General features: G+C 38.5%; 1 protein-coding gene across 1 annotated transcript; it reads right to left on the reverse strand.

Annotated features, from left to right (window-relative positions):
• Positions 1-8,430: 8,430 nt before the first annotated feature.
• Positions 8,431-16,923, reverse strand: LOC145991190 (uncharacterized). Its single transcript, XM_083127066.1, has 2 exons — positions 16,802-16,923; positions 8,431-9,770 (listed from the first exon to the last, which is right to left on the reverse strand). The coding sequence occupies exons 1-2, from the start codon at positions 16,857-16,859 to the stop codon at positions 8,578-8,580; spliced, it is 1,251 nt and encodes a 416-aa protein (XP_082983192.1). The 5' UTR covers positions 16,860-16,923; the 3' UTR covers positions 8,431-8,577.
• Positions 16,924-20,314: the final 3,391 nt, after the last annotated feature.

A 20,314-nucleotide genomic window follows, 5' to 3' on the forward strand; every position in this document is an offset into this window, starting at 1 on the left:
AGAATAAGTATAAAGAAAAGAAATACACAGAGACAAACGGAGGGTGAAGAGAAAATAAAGAGAAACACGCACAGAGAGAGAAAAACAGACAAAAGGTGAAAAGAAAATAAGTGAAAAAGAGACACAAAGAAATATAGAGAAAAACAGAGATAGGGAGGAGGAGGTGAAGAAAAATAAAGAAAAAAGGAACAGAGAGGGGGTTGAAAAGAATAAAGGAAAAGAAAAGGAATCAGAGAGAAGGGGGTGATAAGAATAAAGAAAAATAAACAGAGAGAGAGAGAGAGAGAGAGAGAGAGAGAGAGAAGGTGAAAAGAAACACAGTGAAGGCAGATAGACAAACCTTTAATCTTCCCAGCTCTTTGTCATCCATGTTGGGTGATGACAACAGTGTTTTATCAAATGTTTTTAGATTTTTCCGAAGAGCTGGCCTCTTGCACAGTCTGTGAGGAAGGTTTTAATACGTTCTGACTTTCTAATGTTTTGTGCTTGCTTTGTGTAGGCCTATTTACAACCTTGCACTTTCAAATTTTTCCAAGGGGCTTTTCACAACCCTTATTTTAACTTTTTCAGTCAGTATTTTAGATAAGGGGATATTTCCCCGTATACATAGAAGAGTGCAAAATGGCTTTTAGTATCGACGCACTCAAAACCTTTAATTCAGTCAATCAATCTATGCTGGTGTTTTAGCACTTCGTAGTGCAGAGCATTGGCCATATTATTTAATTTTATAATAAAATAGTTTCTTCCTGATAATGGTGACCAGATATCTAATCTTATAATCCGTACATTTATATCTAGTTATGGAAATAATAATTGTTTTACACAAAGTATTATGTGCATGCGCGCGCGTGTGAGAATTCGCGACTGCGCATACAATGCGAGACTTCAGCACTAATTGTGCTTAGAAAGTTTCTTTTCAAGCAGCAAGTACAAAGCTTAAGTGACTTTTACAGAAATGTTTGAATTGAGAGCGAAGCGAGAATAAATTGTTAAGATCTATTTCTTTGCAAACGGACACTACCATAATATTAATTTAATAGTTCGCCGTAAATTTATCTTCTTCACCTTTCTTATTTTTGCTCTTTCTGGGTTCTCTTTCACTCCCCCATACAGTGGCGTGCCCAAGGGGGGATTGGTGGGGGTTATAACCCCACCCCTTTGGCCCAGTATTCCTAAAAAAGAGAGAACATCAAAGGTAAGAAAAGATGGCGAAATGAGGGCTGTTCTTAACCCCTACCTTTCGAAAATCCTGGGCACGCCACTGCCCCCATAGTCCCCCCGGAGCTACGGCTCTGCATCTTAACCACGAGCACCAAATAGCGTGAAATAAAATCGTTTTTTTATACTACGAAATTCGATCTTGTTTTTGATTGCGTATTACAGTAAGTGAGGATTGTTTTAAACTACTTCTGCAATCTTAGAATCGATAACATTTTTAAACGTAAATGTTACTCTCTTTCGTTGAAGTAATTAATATTTATAAATTGTCCTCCAGTATCAAAGATCACATTTTGATTTGAACCCTTTGTCTTAAAAAAATATAATTATAAGAAATATCCGGTACACGTGTATAGTTGTATAGTCTCAAATCGATAGTGCTCCTCTGCATAGCCTTTTTCTTTACAAAATAGATTTTCGATATTTCATACTTCTAGACATCTACTGACGGTTCTTGAAATCTCATGAAGTTAAAAAGTAGTGACAGTGTACGCCATAAGGTAGAAAAGTAGAGAGAGAGAAATTGAAAGAAGGCGTTCCTATTTTTTACTAATAATATATTTATTACACGTAACATACAGCCTAATAAGTATAACAATATTGCAAATTTTTGTGAGGAGTGTATTATTAAATCTGAAAATGTCTTATGTGAGCTGTTTGGGTGGACAGGAGCGGGGGTAGGGTGTGGGGTGTGAGACTATTTCACAGTGGTCTTAAGTCCACCCACCTTCATCCTCTTCGGGTGACGCGCCTGATACAACGATATATGCAGTTTTGTCCACCGTTGTACTCGCATCATTCGTGCGTTCCGATATTGATTATGAAACACATGTGTTGAAGGAATGGCGAAGGAATTGTCTCCTGGAGAAACAATAAGCTGAGTCTGCTCAACTTTCACTGAAGATGAGTTGAGGTGTGTTCAGACGACATGCTATGACGTGAATTACTAATTTGAATACTGGAAATCTGGTGCAAGACCCAAATCATATCTTTCGCGCCCTCAAACCATATCGTAATCCGCACAAAGTATTTAATTACGGCAGCTTGTCTACCGAAAGTAACTTTTTTATTAGCTTCACTGAACACTATACTTGATCTGCCCCTCCTCCCTAAACAGGGGGGCTTTCACTCAAGACCACCCCTAAAATCGTTTATCATAATCGAGAAAATTTGCTTGTGTTGTAATGCAGCTATAGTATAACAACTTCACATTCACGTCAATAAAGCGCCAAACACGCATCCTAGCACTATATTACTGCGAGCGAAGCGAGCAAGAAAATTTTTACATCCATTTCTTTGCGGGCTTTCAAGAATATAAATTTAATAGGATGTCAATACTTTCTTAGTCTTTTCCAGCTTCTCCTTTGACACGTTCGGGGTCGAAAACGTGTGGATACCATATCGTTAGATACAGTTTCCAAAATTTAATGTTCGAACTCTCTCTTCACTACAGATTTAACACATCAACAATATCTTTCTATCTCTCCCTTTAAATTTAATACTCAATTAATTAATGACTTACTGTTGATATTGAAGAGTGGATATTGCCTCCTCCAAAAAATTAATTCCCAGTCTCCACACCAGGATTTCCGCAACAGTCTTTGACAATAGCAATACACACGAGTTGGATATCCCCTCAATTTAATGATCAATCCCCCTCCCCCTCAATCCTCCTCATAATCTAAGACCTAGAGTTGGATACTGTCCCCCCAAAATTTAATCCAGAATCCCCCCCAAGAACCCACATGTCAATTAAGGACTAATATGTAAAAGTTGGATATCTCCCTCCCCCTCACCTTCGATAATACCCTTAAAGACTTTCTTTTATTCATCTAATGGATTAAATTTGGTGCATATAAGGTGTAAAATCTTTACATATATTTTGGAAAAAGATGTAAATGTTGAATTTTATATTATTTGAAGGAAAAAAATCCCCCCAAAAATCTCGATGGCGCGACTTGCGCCATAATCCCCCCCCCCCCTGTGGGCACCCTGGTGACGCATCATAAAAATCTACAACAATGACTTGCGGTTCTTCGTGCTGACCACACGTTACCCCGTAACTGGTTGGATGATCTCTTACCTCTGGTGGGAATACCAGCATGAAGGTAATAACTAACTATTGAAGAACATTATTTTTGTTTAGCCTAGACTTTGTTATTTTCGAATTATTCGCTGGACATTGATTGCACCATTATCGAACTCCGTGCTTCTACACTATTTTTGTTTCTGACGCAGCTACTGTTGTAGGGGAGGTTTCACTTCTTATTACTGTAGGGGTCTCTCGATGGCGCAATGGTTTGATTCATTGATGGATTGATTTGGTTTTTAAGTCCACTGTATGCACAGTACGGCTAATCGAAACTGGAACTACAGTTTAAAGTGGACTCTGAACCATTATGTGCCTTCACCGGCTATCGAACCCGGGAACCCTTGATTACAAGGCGACGACATTACCACTGCACCATCGGTAAGGCCCTACAAACCGAAAGAAATCGTCTACTCAGAACACAGAAATTTCAAGAAATGAAGACAATCAAACACAGAGTATCGACGTATAAGACGCGCCCTGTTTGTCAGACTTATTTTTAAAGGAGAAAATGCATCTTATACGCCGGCAAGTACGGTAGTTAGCCTACCTCATATAACCATCGGAAGCACTGACGTATGCAGGATTTCTCGGAGTGGGGTTAGAATTGTAAAGGTGGACTGTACATCGCTTCACTCAAGGGGGGCGAGATACGCAATAAGATATTTCGTATATTTAGAACTTTAAACTCTCATAAATAATGATTGGAGCTCATTTTAAGGAGAGTTTTTATTTACCACTGTTTTTCTTTACTGCTTTTATTTCAAAATGTTGATATTCTCAAAATTTAGGATGGTCTGCAGCCCCATCAGCGCCTCCTCTGCGTTCGCCAGTGACCGGAAGTACAAAATATGAAAATAACTCAGCGTGACAAAGAATGGAAAATTTTATGCCTGGCAGACGAAAGTAATGGTCTAGATAGTACACAGCTTTGCAGCTTTTATCTTATGAAATAAATGTTACTGAGTAACGTTATTAGATTATGATATACGTATGCCCCCCCCCCCAAACGTAAAACACTGGCACAAACTGCATTAAACAGCTTCCCTCTGGGGAGTAATTTAACGTTTATGATGAATTTGGCGCCACTGGCGGAAACTAGCGATACTAACGAGGTATTACTGTTGTGTCGTTTCGGGATTTTATATCGAAATATATCGGTTGCATCATAAAGTGAAGTTTTATAGCAAGACTCTGTGGACATACAAATAACTCCTGGCAATATCATAATTCGGTGTTTGCTTTTGATTTGAATTCTGAGTGATAGAATAAACGAAAATGGGGGAAAATAAAGTTGACCAAAACGATATATCAGGACGATTACATGACCCTGCAGACTGGGTGGTTAACAGCAGTAAAACGTGAAGCAGGTTAGTGGATATTTCTTTCATTTGTACAATCTTATTTCTACAATTTAGATAAGAAAGTAATATATAAAATAAGAAGCATGTTCGATTAAATAACTTTCCCTTGTAATATGTTCGATTAATAGCCAAAGTCTGAAAATATCTAAAGTTCGCGATTAAAATGCAATTGCCCTTGTACAGATCTTTGCAGCAGTTATTTCTATTTGAAGCAGCGAATCAAATGTGTTAACGTAAACATTAATACGACAAGCTTCTTTTACACCGTGAACCGTATTGATGAACAATGAAGTTCCTGCTGTTGTATAATTTGCACAACAACCTATACAGACAATTCCTGTATACTTTCCTAAACGTTAAACTTCGGGTGTAATCAAGTTCAAACATGTTCTAAGCACATTTCTACCAAAGTCAATTCGTTCATTTTCGTATTCCTACATTTTGTTTCAAATATGTGGTACATTTACTTTGTATACTGTTTTCTACGTATGGCATAGATTTGATGAAACTTTTCGAATGTTGAATGGCTAAATCAATCGAAGAAAAGAAGAAGAAGAAAAAGTAAATACGATCACATACGTTACTTTTTTGCCAAAGTGTAAGAAACCAATATCCTACTTCTAGGTTATCGATAACAACGAATGAAAACTGCAAATACGAATTTGAAGATCGTTCTGTTGTAGAATGTGTAAGCAGGAAAGTTATACAAGTGGAACGTAGTGTGCAAGGGAAATAACATCATTGGCTTGAATTGTAGAGTTGCATTGTGGAAAAAATAATCACACTAACGGTGCCTTGTAGCTGTTATCTACATTGAAGATAAACATTATAGATATCGTGTATGAAATGTAACTGATATAGTCGGTTGTAATAATCAACAAATTGTTCATCAAGACTTAAATAACACACATTACTTTTCCATCCTGTGTGATTTTCAGAAATGAAATTAAAATCCTGGCGAGAAGTTAGTTGTCCTCTGTTTACCAGCTTTTTGTCCCAGTTCAGGAAACTCGCAAATCAATGAAAATGAACATGTAAAGGTTAATCTACCGTATTTTCTTTGCACTTGTTTGACAGTGTGATGCATAAATATTACCATATAAATTGTTCGTCGATGTTTTCTTGCATCGTTACGGACTTGAATTTTTCTGATACTGGTGCAGAGGATTTTTTTTTTCAATTCTTGAACCTCGCGTTGAGTAGAACAAAGAAAGTGAACATGCTAACAGACACATTATCTGCAGTAATATTGATGCATGCTTTCTTTTGAAGGCATTGTGGGTAAATGCTTTACGGAGATTGTGACCTGATTGTTTGGTCCTTGCAGAGAAAATGTATTCGAGAGCAAAATTCAGCATGTGAATGTAACTATAGCTATAAAATTTCGATTCACGTGCTTGCGTCGTCGAGAAGAAGCATAAATATATTATTTTAATTTTTCATCATGGATGGACAAATAAAATCAAATTTGTTATGACATTAGTCAAGGCAAACCGTATTAGATTTCCGTTAAGGACCTGGAGCCATTGGCGGATTTAGCGGGAGGGGCAAGGGGGCACGTGCCCCTTCCAAAATTGTTGACTAAGTATTGTAAAAGAGCATAGATAGCATTATATTAGAACGAACAAAATTGTTCGCGAGTTATATTTTTCCAGATAGTAAAACATGAAACAAAGTTGAGAACATATTCAATAATCGGGACTAGCACACACTTTAATAAGTCGATGCCTGAAATCGAATCCGGGTCTTTTTGGCTACAAGCAGAACTTAAAGTGGAAAATATTAGTTGGGGATATGTTTGATCGGCCCTTGGGGAAGCTTCCATGGTTTAACATGGAGACAATTAGACAGTTGGGGGAAGCTTTGCAAGACATTTTGCTAGCTGGGGGATACCATTCCCTCGCACAATTCCTCACTTCGAGCACGGATTACAATGAAACATCGTTAACGTTAATTAATGGATACAAAGTGAGAGCATTCTAGGTAAATATATTTCCCATGTTTGTTACAGTTTACCCGAAGGAATCATCCCTTTGTGTAATGACTGGTAACACAAATAACACACAATTTCTTATATTCCGAAAAAAAAAACCTACTAATGCTATCACCTTGTAATGAAAAGGTCCTGGGATTGTTCCTGGTAGAGGTACAATCACTAACACTAAAAACAGGACATTCTGATCCTGAAATACTCGCTTCCCTCGAAGGTGTTCTGTGTGTTGCCTAACTCTATAGGATCTAAGTGTCCCATTTTTATTGCTGGTGAGTGTACATAGCACAGTGGTTCGGATTCCACTTATCTAGCCACAAACTAAAATTAAAACGAACCCTCGTCATTGTGTGTGTTACTTTTTAATATGTCGTAAACTATGCACATTATACCGGGTTATCTATTTGGGTATGGATAAAATAAAACATTAATAGAAACGTAAATGTGATAGTAGTAAAATTTTCGTGCGTGAAACATGGGAGTTTTGCTGTAGTGTGTTGGCAACAATGAAGTTTGAACTGATTCGTTATTGTTAAAATGGCGTTTACGAACCAGCAACGGGCTAAATGTATTCTTTGGCATGCAAAGTGTGAGAGTGTTACACAAGTCCAACGGGAATTTCGTCGTCAGTATGGTGTGCGTAAAGTACCGAAATACGATTCCATATTGTTGTGGTATCGAACATTTGAAGAAACACAGAGAGAATCACCCCAGACGTGGAATGAATTGAATCACCGTTATGAGTTGTGCAGAGTTCGCAATGGAGGACATGTAGAAAACTGAAAACTGTATCAAACTGTTAGTAGTGTATAAAAATAAAAACTCCCACCTTTCAGTCTTTTGTATACAATATTTCAGATAATTACATTTGACCAAAAAAAAAAAAAAATCACATCCATTTTATTTTATCCATACCCAAACGGATCACCCTGTATTTAGAACATTATATCTCATCATATGTTAACAGCATATCCTGTGCCCCTCCAAAAAATAATTCTAGATTCGCCTATGCCGGGAGCTGTAGCCCAATGTATATATAGGCTACAGCTCCTCTCTTACTTAACCGTTGTAGACAAAGTATTAAAAGTAATTTGTGTGTATGCGAGACAGACGAAGAGAGCGTAAGAAGAGCGCGGAGATAGAACAAAGGAGCGAGATTGAGAGCTTTGTGATCTTCCATTTAGCTTTTTTCGAACATTGCCATTTTCTTTGCTGTTATCTTGACTGTCTCGTAAAATCCTCGAAAACGCTTTATTAACTAAATTCATATCACGTATACATGCATGTTCATTTCGGCACATTACGGCCAGCAGTGATGTTCCACACTATTGCAGATGCAAAATTATTTCTTTCACACAAACTTATATTTTTATAATTGTAGATTAGGCACACACAGGAGCTGTACTACGTAGAAATTTTCAGCAAAAAATGCAGGCTCGACCAGGACTCGATATTTACTTTATACAACCTCAAAAGATCCAGCCTGTAGGCCTCCAAATTGGTCTATTTCCGAGATGAAAATTCTCAGCATCATCTTGTGGCGACTTGTAAAAACATCTGTGTATTTCACCTACCTTGATTCATCCAACAGGCAAGGTTATATGCATGGATAGCTTTTTCCCAATCGAAAGAGAGAAACATTCTTAGAGCAAACATGTAAATTTAGGATGAGATGGAAAGGGAGGAATATTGAATGATAAAAATGGCGGAGGAGTTTTGTCAAGTCTATACTTGTCAATTGACATGGGTCGACAACAAACAACTTAGAATTTAAATTAAAAGTGAGAAAAAAATGTATTTCATTTATAATACAAACAAGAGTCTCAAATGTTATGCCATTATTCCGAGATGTTATAGCTATGACATGGCGTTAGGCCTGCTGCAAACTTGCTTCAGGTTTCTGCTGATCCATAAGATTAGCGTCCATAACCACTTCCGCCTCCTCCACCACCTCCACTAGCACTAGCTGAGGCGTGGCCACCACCACCACCTCCGCCACCGCCGTAACCACCAACGGGCTTCCTGCCGATTCCGCCGTAGCCACCATTGCCGAAACCTCCTCCACCAACAGGTTTTCTGCCGATTCCTACATGTCCGCCGCCTCCAATTGGTTTACCGCCATAGCCTCCATTTCCTCCTCCGACCAATCCGCCGCCGCCGAAACCGCCAGATCCGCCATGTCCGCCACCTCCAACTAGTCCTCCTCCATAACCGCCTCCTCCAATGGGCTTACCGCCGCCGCCGCCGCCGAAACCGCCAGATCCGCCATGTCCTCCTCCAACCAATCCGCCACCGCCGATACCACCTCCGTGTCCGCCAACAAGACCGGCGTTCCCACCGTGTCCTCCGCCAGGACGGCCGCCAAATCCACCACCAAATCCGCCAGCGCTGCTGGACGAGCTGCTCTGCGAACCACTGTGCGATCCTCCTAAACCGCCACCGCCAAGGCCGCCTCCAAAACTGGAACTGGAGCTATCGCTTCCACTGTGAGTAAGACCTGCCGAACCGCCGAAACTGGACGACGAGCTCGAGCTCTGACTACCACTGAAGCTACCGCTGCCTCCTCCTATAGGTTTACCCACCAAACCACCACCTCCAAATCCACCATTACCATGTCCGCCACCGACAAGACCAGGAGATCCACCACCGCCGCCGCACGTCAGACATCCACCACCTCCACCTCCGTAACCACCACGCTTTTGCCTCACGAAGAACTCGGTGCTTCTCCTCCCGTAGTTCGACTTATACCCTTCGGGAGCCGGTGGTGAGATTTGTACTCCTTCTGGAAACCCACCCTTGACTCTGTACCCTTCGGGAGCCGGTGGTGAGATTTGTACTCCTTCTGGAAACCCACCCTTGACTCTGTACCCTTCGGGAGCCGGTGGTGAGATTTGTACTCCTTGGGGAAACCTACCCTCGACTCTGTAACCGCCGGGTGCTGGTGGCGATATCTGAATAGCTGGTCGTTGGTATCCTGGAGGAATTGGATCTACTTGAACTCCCTGAGGATAATTGTTTTGCCGCCTGAAGCGTTCCTGTTCAAGGAACGAGTCTTCTGGTAGAAAGAAGACAATCCTTGGTTGATAGCCTGAATCACCATCTTCAGGAACTGCAAATAAAAGAGTGTAATTTTTAGTATTTTTTCGATACAAAATACTTACTATGAATATTTCACTTACTTAACTAAAGTACTGAACATTGTCAAAAGTTGTCTGGACATATAACGGTCAAAGACCGTCAATTTTCGCTGCCAACTACCGTAAAAATGGTAATGACCGTTTTTAAAAAAATTAACGACCATTACAATGCTAAGCTAGTTAATGCAATTTTATACAAGATAAAATATTTAAATTAAGAAACGGTTGTTACCCATTTTTGTCATTTAACATGCAGGCTGTTAAATTTTAACGGTAAAATACTGTATATTTTACCGTAATTTCTAGCAGTGGAGGAAGCCACTAGAGCCATAAGAATATCATACAAGATACATCCTTGCGAGTATGTAATAAGCTTTTGAATGTGATAATAGATTAGGTTTTGAAAATGAAGCGTGTCCCTTAAAACTGTTAATAGTAGTCAGAACCTACAAGTCAGCAACCCAAGCGAGAGAGATGGTTTACTTTGAAAACACCATGTGTGTCAATTAAACTCTTTAGTTTCAGTAGCAGAGGATAGATGGTGCGAATTTCTGGAATAATTTATACACAGGAAACATTTTTACAAGGATATTCACTACGTTTCGGAGGAGGGGAACTTTTTTGCGTAATAATAGTACGTATGTTGTTAGACAGCTGAAAATATATTATCTTTTCTAACATTGCATTGTTTTAATTATGTTTGGTTCATGTCTCTATTATTTCTATGAGGTCTGTTCAAAATCATGAACTAGTAAACTCTTTCCATTTTTTCATCGGATTCGACACCACAATTTCTTTTACACAAACGTTTCAAGGCTACTCCGACTAACATTTTGATTGTCCCTCGTATTTGTGGAACAAATGATATTAGCATCGGATAAATTCATATCCGACAGGCATGAAAATTAACTTTATTCTCTGTCCACTGTAGCAAAGAAATCAATATCAAATACACGTGGCTTCTGAGAATTACTATTGGTTGTTTGAATGGCAGCTGTGCTGTAATATTGCGCTTAGGAATATAGTCCGCGTAATAAAACCATACCACTCAACGTAGATGCTACATTGAGCCATATACATCAACGTAGCTCATGTATTGAAATTCTGAGGCTTATTTTATGAGCTGGGCAGGTACGATCAATATATTCATGGGCAAAATAAAGGCAGTAACACATAGAAAAAGAACTATTTCTCACGTGATTTTGTTTATACTAACTTCGTAGAGATCGTATGTCTAGTGGTGGAGGGGGTATACCAGTGATGTGCTGTAGACTATAAGTTTACGTCTACATGCGTTGTCTACACGTAATCTACGCGTTAAAATTAATTTTCAAGGCTTTCATTTTCAACTATATTGGTTCCTAACGAAATCAAAAGAACCCTATTTACAACAAAATTTCTCTTCTCTTCTATCATCAACTATGGAAGAAGATCTATAGTATGCAAAAAACAACAACAGATGGCAGTCGTGAGGCAAGAGTGGTCTTTTCCCCATAAAACACTAGAATATATGCTAACGTTACATTAGGTTTCTTTGTAGGTGAGAAATTGTTCGAGTTTGAAAGATAGAGTATGAAAAGTTCTCTTCACACATCAGCAACTGACACGTAGTATAATTTTCTTTCAATTCCACGGCGCCCTTTGTTAAGTTATCACCTTTCACCAAGTTGTTTACATATATTACCTAATCGACGTGTATAAAATAGTCTACGTGTAGAATGTAGACTATCGTTGTTTACGAGTAGACGCACATCACTGGGGTATACTTAGCACCATAGGCGTGCGCACCTGGACACTCCCTCATGTATCATAAAATAATATAATGCAGAAAGTACCATTAAAACAATGAAAATAATATCTATGTTTTAAAAAAGTAAGCTACTTCGTATAATTTGATATGCCCCGCTTTCTCTTTCTCTCCAAATCAATGTGACATTGTTTAAATCAGTAATCACGTAGTAAAGAACATATTTTTTCACTTTATAAATCACGCCATCAAGTGACCAGGCACAATATTGTATTTCATGTAGTAATGCGCATTAGAAAACATGGAGAAACTGAACTTGGTTTATTAAGAAGAATTCAGCTAATATATTATCTGTAAAGATATATAGTCTTGTATTGCATTACATTGACCAATGTTGATATCCAATTGTTTACTTTCACTATTTAAATAAAATAAATATCGTGACCAGTGGCGGCGATTGGGTTGCTAAACTGGAAAGCAAGTTTGGGGGGGGGGGGCAAGGACAGTTTACTTTCTCTTGGTAGATAAGGTTTAGCATAGTGAGGAGGCAAAAGTGACTAAAAGTGGGAGAGGGGAACTGCCCCCGCACGCCCCCCTAACCACAGCCACTGATCGCTACAATGATAGGAGAACTTGTGGTAAAGTGATGACGAAGACTGTTATGTTAAACTTTCAGCAAATTGTTTATGTGAAAAAGGAACATGAAGTACCACAATCTGGTTAACATTGACCAGATAGGCAATTGAAACTCTCCTTAAGGCACCTGCAAATAAATTAGCCTTTGCACACCTATGCTCAGCCCCCCCCCTTCATTCCATCTGTAAAACCCACTCTTTTGCGAGGGTGGAAGAGCATCTCTCTACCTTCTTACAAAAAAACAAAACAAAAAAAAATCACTTCAGTTGCATAATGGTGCTTCTTTGCTGATGATGACCTTCAGTTAAGTTACGTAATTTTGTTGACGTGATCCGAATTCTTAATTGGGAAACCTCAAACAGGAGATGATTCTTTTATCCCCACGAACAGGCAACAGGAGGGGGAATATGTTCGCCATTTCTGTGTTAGATCCAATCAAACTGCCAGCAACGTAACACAAGGGTCACAAGATCACGGCCAATCTTGCTTTGGAGACAAATCAAAACTGTTTGACGTTAATGGTACGGTCACAGCTCTGACAGTTCTTGTTTGTAACGATTACATTGAAATGCCAGTGACTGCGCTATGCCAGTGGTGACTCGAATCTGGAAATATTGTGGAACTGAAATTTTTAAAATATTGATTTGGTTTATTTTACTTCGATTTTCTGCCACTTTTGGATGATCGCGAAGATGAGGTTGAGTGATGACGGGCACTCACAAATAACACCCATGCCCAGGCCGGGATTCGAACCCGCGACCTTTTTAAAATATTGACTGTCCACATTTGCGTCGCCACACGTTTTTTGTAGCCGGAAGGGGGAGGGAGATATTCAGGCCATTGAGATAAACTTGAATGGTAGAAGTAATGACAACAATAATTATCATGGTTGTTATTATTATTATTGTTATTATTATTATTATACAACAATAACCATTTTAATCTACTTGGGGAAACTTTTCTACGGTATTTACCAGATGAGTGAATATCTAGAATAACTGTGTTGTAATATTTTTTAACATTTCATCCAGATACTGTGAAACGAATAGTTACTCCATTTTGTTATCAACTTTTACATAACTCGTTCAAGAAGAAGCTTTAAAAGACAGGGTAAAATTTTAGTCGTAAAATTTACCTATTTTGAGCTCTCACGTAAAACTATTTTTTTGGAATTTGGAAAACTGTGGAAACATTTATTCGTCGGATTATATAGACGGGTTAAAGTTACAGTGGTGTAAGTCACTTTTTTAAAAAAATGACTTAGACACAGAAACCAGATGTTTATAAGTCAATCTGCTAACAGAAAACGTGAAGTAAATCAGAGATTCATTCAACTGTCAACAGATGACAGTTTAAGGTCTCGTGATAAAGGAAACAGCTGTTGTCTTAATCAGCAGAGTGCTGTGAGTCAGACTTATTTTTCTTTTTAAGAATGTGACTTACACCACTGTAACTTTAACCCGTCCAAATGGTGCAATATGAAAAACATATTTTACACTCAATTATTTTCGATCTAACGTCTCTTTTACTTTGGTTATTCTGTTTGAATAACTTATTTCTGTTATTAAAAATAGCATTAACAATCTTCCTGCTTCTTTGTAACTAAAAAAGTAAACTTCCGGGGAGGGGGGAGGTCGAGGGACCTGTTCGATCCTCCCCTCCCATGGCTGTGCAGTTACAATGTCAAAAAATGTAAGTCAAATTCTTACATTTCCATACATTTTTTATAACAATTTCTTGCTTCCAATAAGAAGGTTATATCTCTCCCCTTGTCTCGTATCAGACACTTGGGAAGGTGTAGTTCTCGGGATTCACACATTCTCGATCTTGGTCCTACTGAAGTTGTGATCGGCACCACCCTCAGTCCTCCTTTATCCCTGTAGATTGCTCCCAGGTATACATTCATGAAGGGTTGGGTGGACCCCAGAGCCACTTATGCAGGGACATTGATTGAAAAAAGTTCCCTGCTAAGATCATTCACTCCTTATTAATCTATAAGATTATATTTTATGTAAACTCCACCACGTATCATTCTAAAGAACGATGGGGATCAAAACCAGTCACTCCCACAATAAATAAATGGGTGATGTAACATATTCATCCATCCTCAATGATGAGAGCACTCGTCATTGACATGACAAGTCAAATGCTTGGCAGTGCGAAAGGCACAACTAAAACTAAATACCTTAACAATTAGAAAATACAATGGTCACTCATTGGGTTTTTTGAACCTTTGAACCTGAATCATGGCTGGGTTAGGATAATTACCTGCCTATCTGAAGAATGAAGATAATTTCGAAGAATAAAAATAAACTAAGTCGTTGCAGGTTGACCAGCGCCTCGCCTCACTTTCCTTCAAATTCTTTCTCTAAGCTCTTCTCTCTCCTCAATCCAAAACCAAAGTCAGTCCCTTCTCAGTCTGCCTCACCTCTATATCACCCAGGCCATGGAGACCTTCCTCCATGCCGAATCGTGATTATTCCTACTTCTATTGCAAACAGCCGACTCCATAAACCTGATGGAACTTCCTATATCCTGAAAACATCAGGAAGTTTACATAACACAACACTGTGCATGATTCACATACCACAGAGGTTGAGACAACTGAAGTAAACAAGTGAATGCCCTGGTCAACATGAAGCATCCAGAGAGAGTTTAAATCGAATATAATCTTATAGATTAATACGACTCCAAGAACTAAACTCTCCTCCGAATGTCGGTCAGGTAACTTACCTCAGCTCCAGTATAATTGAAAAGTAAGGAACGGATTAATATGAAGATAATTACGTATCTTCATATGGTGCTAAATCCATGTTTTTTTGTATTTTCTTTACGAATGGTGGTATGCAAGCTCGAAAAATGTTATTTTTTATTTCCATACTTCTCCATAATATTAGCACATATTTTACTTATAATTTTCATATTTTCAAAAATTACCGACATATATTCCATATACGAGAGTCACTATTTATATTTTGAGCCTTGGCAACACTGATTGAAGTTAGGCGCGATTTGACGTTTGCACGGAATCCTCTGGCATTATTGACCATAACGTACTTCAAATGTTTTGTCAATAGCTTCATTTGTGATGTTTATGTTGCCTTGGAGATTGCGCGACAACAATAAAATGGAATTAACTCGTGAACATTTTCGTGCGATAATTTTTTACGATTTTCGAAGTGGATTATCAAGACAAGAGTGCATCGATCAACTTACTTCCACATTTGGCGATGAAGCCCCATCCTTTGCCACTGTGAAACGCTGGTATAACGAATTTAATCGTGGCCGCCATTCGCTCACCGACGAGATTCGCGAAGGTCGTCCAAAATCAGTAGTTGTTCAAGAAAACATTGATGCTGCGCAAAACCTAATACTGCAAGATCGTCATGTGACATACTGTGAGATTGAGGCAACCATAGGCATTAGTTCCACCAGGATATATAAAATATTACATGATCATTTAGCTGCGAGAAAGGTATGTTCTCGTTGGATCCCACACAATTTGACAAAAACTCAAAAAGACGCTCGCGTCAATTGGTGCAAACAAATGCTCAATAAATACAATCGTGGTGCTTCAAAAGACGTATATAAGATTGTAACAGGTGACGAATCATGGATATATGCATATGAGCCGGAACGTAAACAGCAGTCGACTGTATGGGTGTTTCAAGATGAACCCAATCCAACAAAAGTTGTTCGCGCTCGAAGCACATCGAAACAAATGGTCGCCTGTTTTTTCTGGAAAACTGGTCATGTGGCAACTGTGCCTTTAGAGGAACGTAGAACGGTCAACTCTGAATGGTACACAACAATTTGTTTGCCAGAGGTCTTCGGTCAAATACGGAAAACAAACAAACGCCGTCGGATCATTCTTCATCAAGACAATGCCAGCTGTCACACATCTCGTCTAACAACCGACTTTATGAACAGTCAGAAAATCGAATTGATGGGTCATCCGCCGTACAGTCCTGATTTGGCACCCAATGACTTCTTCTTGTTCCCGAATGTCAAGAATAAATTGCGTGGACAACGATTTTCGTCGGCGGAAGACGCCGTTGATGCGTTCAAAAACCATATTATGGAGGTGTCTCAAGAAGATTGGAAAAACTGATTTGACAAATGGTTCGAACGAATGCAAAAGTGTATTGACCATAAAGGAGAATACTTCGAAAAACAATAAAGCAGTTTTCAATGCCAAATTCCTGTTTTTTCATTGTTAGGCTCAAAATATAAATAGTGACCCTCGTACATGCTATTAGAAGTACTATATTTTCCCTTCTTGTGTTAAATATAATACCAAAGGAGATAGAGAGAGAGAGAGAGAGAGAGAGAGAGAGAGAGAAAAGGGGGAGAAAAGAGAGGAGAAAGATAAAAAAGTACAATCAGAAAAAGAGAGAAAGTGCGTGTAAGGAGAGAAGAGTGAGTGAGATAATACAGGAGATAGAGGCAAGAAGATAGAAAGGAAAAAGGGAAAGAGAGAGGAAGAGAGAAGGAGGGTGAAAGAGGAGAGAAAACAATAAAGTGAGGGAGAGAGAGAGAGAGAGAGAGAGAGAGAGAGAGAGAGAGAGAGAGAGAGAGAGACAAGAATCAAAATAACAAGAGCACAGCAGATATCCTTACCGGCTTCTGATAGACCAGCCAGAGCCACCGCTGCAATCAGCACAACGTAACCAATCATCCTGCACAAACTGGGCAACACCAAAACCAGAAGCCCAGACTAGAATGTGCTTCCATGGGGGATCATGCACAGTTTTTATACCAGAAAACCCCATCTTCCGAGCTATTATTGTGTCAGTTTCACGCCGCCAATGACAAAGTACTTTTCAAGAATGGGTTAGCCCACTCGGTTACGTGTGCTCCCTCCCTCATTAGCTCGTTCCAGGAGGAGTTCCCAAAGGGGTTCTCGTCTGGACGAGCAAAGTCATCCTACACATCCAAGGACTCCAGAAACCTTTCTCTGAATTGCCGCTTCGATTTCATCTTCTTCCTTCTCTACTCTTCTCTTTGCACGTTTTTGTATTCCATATCGTCCTTTTTTTTGTACTTTGCAAGCCCGTCAATTGTGTGGGTTCGAGTATAACGGAAGAGGTGATTGGACAAGATGCAGAAGATAACAAGTTTGGAAAAAAAATTACCACTGCCCAGTCGGATGACGTCATCCCTAACGTTGCCCTGCACGGAATGGGTTTTCATGTTCGCATTGCTTTCTTCGCAAAATGAGAGCATGGGATTCCCAGAAAGCACAGTGGTTAATGTTTTAGCCTTGTAATCAATAGGTCCTGTTTTCGATTCTGCTTGGAGATAATTTTATTTAGGGTTCCACTGTAAGTACAGCTTCAAATAGCTTTCATTCTTTTATTTTGGACCTAACAGATTTGAAGCCGTTTTGGTGTATTATACATTTTGTCCACACATAATTGTTTTACATTAAAAATATCCTTATGTCTTTTCCACCCTATTTCACATTGAAAAATAAAAGCATTCCCCTTGACAATTGTATGATACATTTTCTTAAGAATGTTATCAAACTAGAACCTACCCGAACATTTGGATTGACAAACAAACTTTGTATTGAAAACTGACCCTTTAAGTTATATAAAGTTTTATATGAGGTATTTTTCTCCTTATTACATTTTGGACACCCCAGTATTATATGTTGGGCATCTGCACTTTCCCAGCCACATTCACATTGCTTATTGTTCGTTATTCCAATTCTGAATAAATGTTGCCTAGTACATAAATGACCCGATCTTAGTCTGTTAATTAATACAATTACATTTCTTGTACCAGTGACTTGATGAAACAACGAATTCAAGCCACACAAACTATTCTTTAATTTGAATTGTCTAGGAGTCACCCCTTTGAAAAGGCGATTGTCATTTAGTTTTTGGCCTAATGATCATTTGTGTTAACACACGTCTCGAGTAAGATTGATCACTTTGTTTTTAGTTCTTTAAAGAGATAATAGCTTTTTCAGACGTATTGGGTAAAGGGGTCTACATGATTTCCTAATAACAATAATACTATAATAACAAAAGCTAACAATAACAACATCTAATCTTAGCCAGCGCTACGATTCAAACTACAGTTTCTTTCACCAACCCCGGCTAGAGGCACATACATCGAAATAGATTGCTGGAAGTGTTCTGGTACTCTAACCATGTAATAATAATACATTTTATTATTAATGTTAAAAGGTGAATTAGCAACAATACTAAATTTTGTTATTAAAGATATGCAATTTTTATTATTATTTTATGAATATGTAAACAGATGGCGTGAGAGTGGAGAGATAACAACATACATTCATTATCTTGCTTATATCTACTATCCATGACAAGAATATTGAGCCCTCTGTTTACGTGCTTGTAAAATTGTACTCCGTGGGAGGAAAGAAGTCAAATATATCTCATTGGAAAGCCAGAAGTATCTGCTGCAAATTGATTTTAGCTCTGTCTGTTCTCTATTAAAACAAAAGTGTTCATAAAAGTGTAGTTTTTTTCGTGTGTTTTTTATGTAAGTCGAATTCAATTGTGTGTAGCTTCTTGTAAACCAGTCGTAAAAATATGACATTTCTCGTGATTGAAGCTTGTTTATGTGGAAATATCTCAGCCATATATAACGTTGCTATCATTTGTGGAACAGCCACAATTAATGTTTAATAACAGTGTTGCAATCTCGGTAACGGCTAGCCCAATGGCGACGCTAAGCATATCCAAATGATGAGCATGGAATAAAAATCAAATTTCCATGCCTTATCTTTTCATACATATTCTGCGAATTGAAAACGACAGACAGAATTGTTTTTCCTGGCAACCGGCTCGCGCGTTTTCCTTCTCGTTGCTACGACGAAGTGCGCTTTGTTGCCACACGCCGCCGGCGGCCATTTAAATTCTGTGTTCAGCCAGCATCTTCGACACGGAAAGTAAGCCTAAAGTTTTGGTTACAAGGCGAATTGTTTTGCACAGGGAAGCATTGTTCAGATACTGTAATTGACGAATGCAAATTTTATTTTATCACTCTTGTGTTCCTACCATGAATTATTGCCTGAACTCGCACACATACATAAGATCCCTTACATGCACTTTTTCTTTCCTGTTTTATTTTGTTATGAAGTTGCTATACATCGCAGGCACGTTATTTATTTATACAGGGGAGACTGCGAAGCCAGAAGTCACGGGTTCGAATATTTGTTAAGATCCTTTATCGCCTTCATCAAATCGTGCTCTTCGTTGCACTTACTCTGTTGAAATGAGCGACATAAAATGATACAGATACGGAGAAAATGACGTTCGTATAAAGATTGGAAAAAAGCTAGAAAATGTAACAAAAACTAAAGTATACAAAGAAAATGTCTTTCATTCATAATAAGACAAATTGTTTATTCATCATTTAACACTGCTACAATGCTTTGGATCGGACCAACGGAACGCACTTCCAAGATTCCAGCAGGCCGTGTAGCGAAACGGCAACGCTGTGCAAGTCACCTGCAGCCCGCGGAGTCCGAGATTGGCCGCATCTCGCCATACGTCATCCGCGCATTTTCCATATTAGGAGTAGTCAATAATAATTTATATCTGTGGTCATACTTGAGATATACACGTCAAACTTCTGGATTTGGATCAAATGTGTCATATGAACGGTTTTTTACAATTTCATTGAATTTGCAATTATGCATTTCAAGATTGCACGTTTGCCTAAAATTTAGATTTTTGAAAAATCTTCTTTTTCCACAGAGGTGCCAAAATAATCAATCTTTAAGTACAAAAAATCTCAATTTTATATCAATAGTTGATTATGAACTGTATGATGTTAAGTTCCCCGTTCTTCCAAAATGGAAGAAAGAACTACACTTTTAGTAAATTTTTCATTATAATAAGAAAATGCAATGTAGAATAATTTTCCAACTACGGAATACAATATTACAAGTACGTAAACAGAGGGCTCAATATTTTTGTCACGGATAGTTGTTAAGACCACTGGCATGCATAGAATACCTGATATTCTATCAAGTAAATTATTAATGATATAAATAGAATAATGAGAGGTTCCCTGAATATTAGTTTTAGCATATTACAATAAATTTTGTAGACGCTATCATGCAAAATTTATTTTTCCTAATAAATTCCTTAT

This window comes from Lepisma saccharinum, chromosome 8 (genome assembly GCF_977018435.1).
Source record: "Lepisma saccharinum chromosome 8, izLepSacc3.1, whole genome shotgun sequence".
In the NCBI taxonomy this organism is placed as follows: Eukaryota; Metazoa; Arthropoda; class Insecta; order Zygentoma; family Lepismatidae; genus Lepisma; species Lepisma saccharinum.

What these genes read in the sequence shown, in the direction of transcription:
- LOC145991190 (XM_083127066.1), bottom strand. Translation starts at nt 16,859, where the DNA reads ATGATTGGTTACGTTGTGCTGATTGCAGCGGTGGCTCTGGCTGGTCTA. An exon ending in GGCTGGTCTATCAGAAGCCG is followed by an intron (nt 9,771 to 16,801) that starts GTAAGGATATCT and finishes TTTTATTTGCAG; the next exon opens with TTCCTGAAGATGGTGATTCA.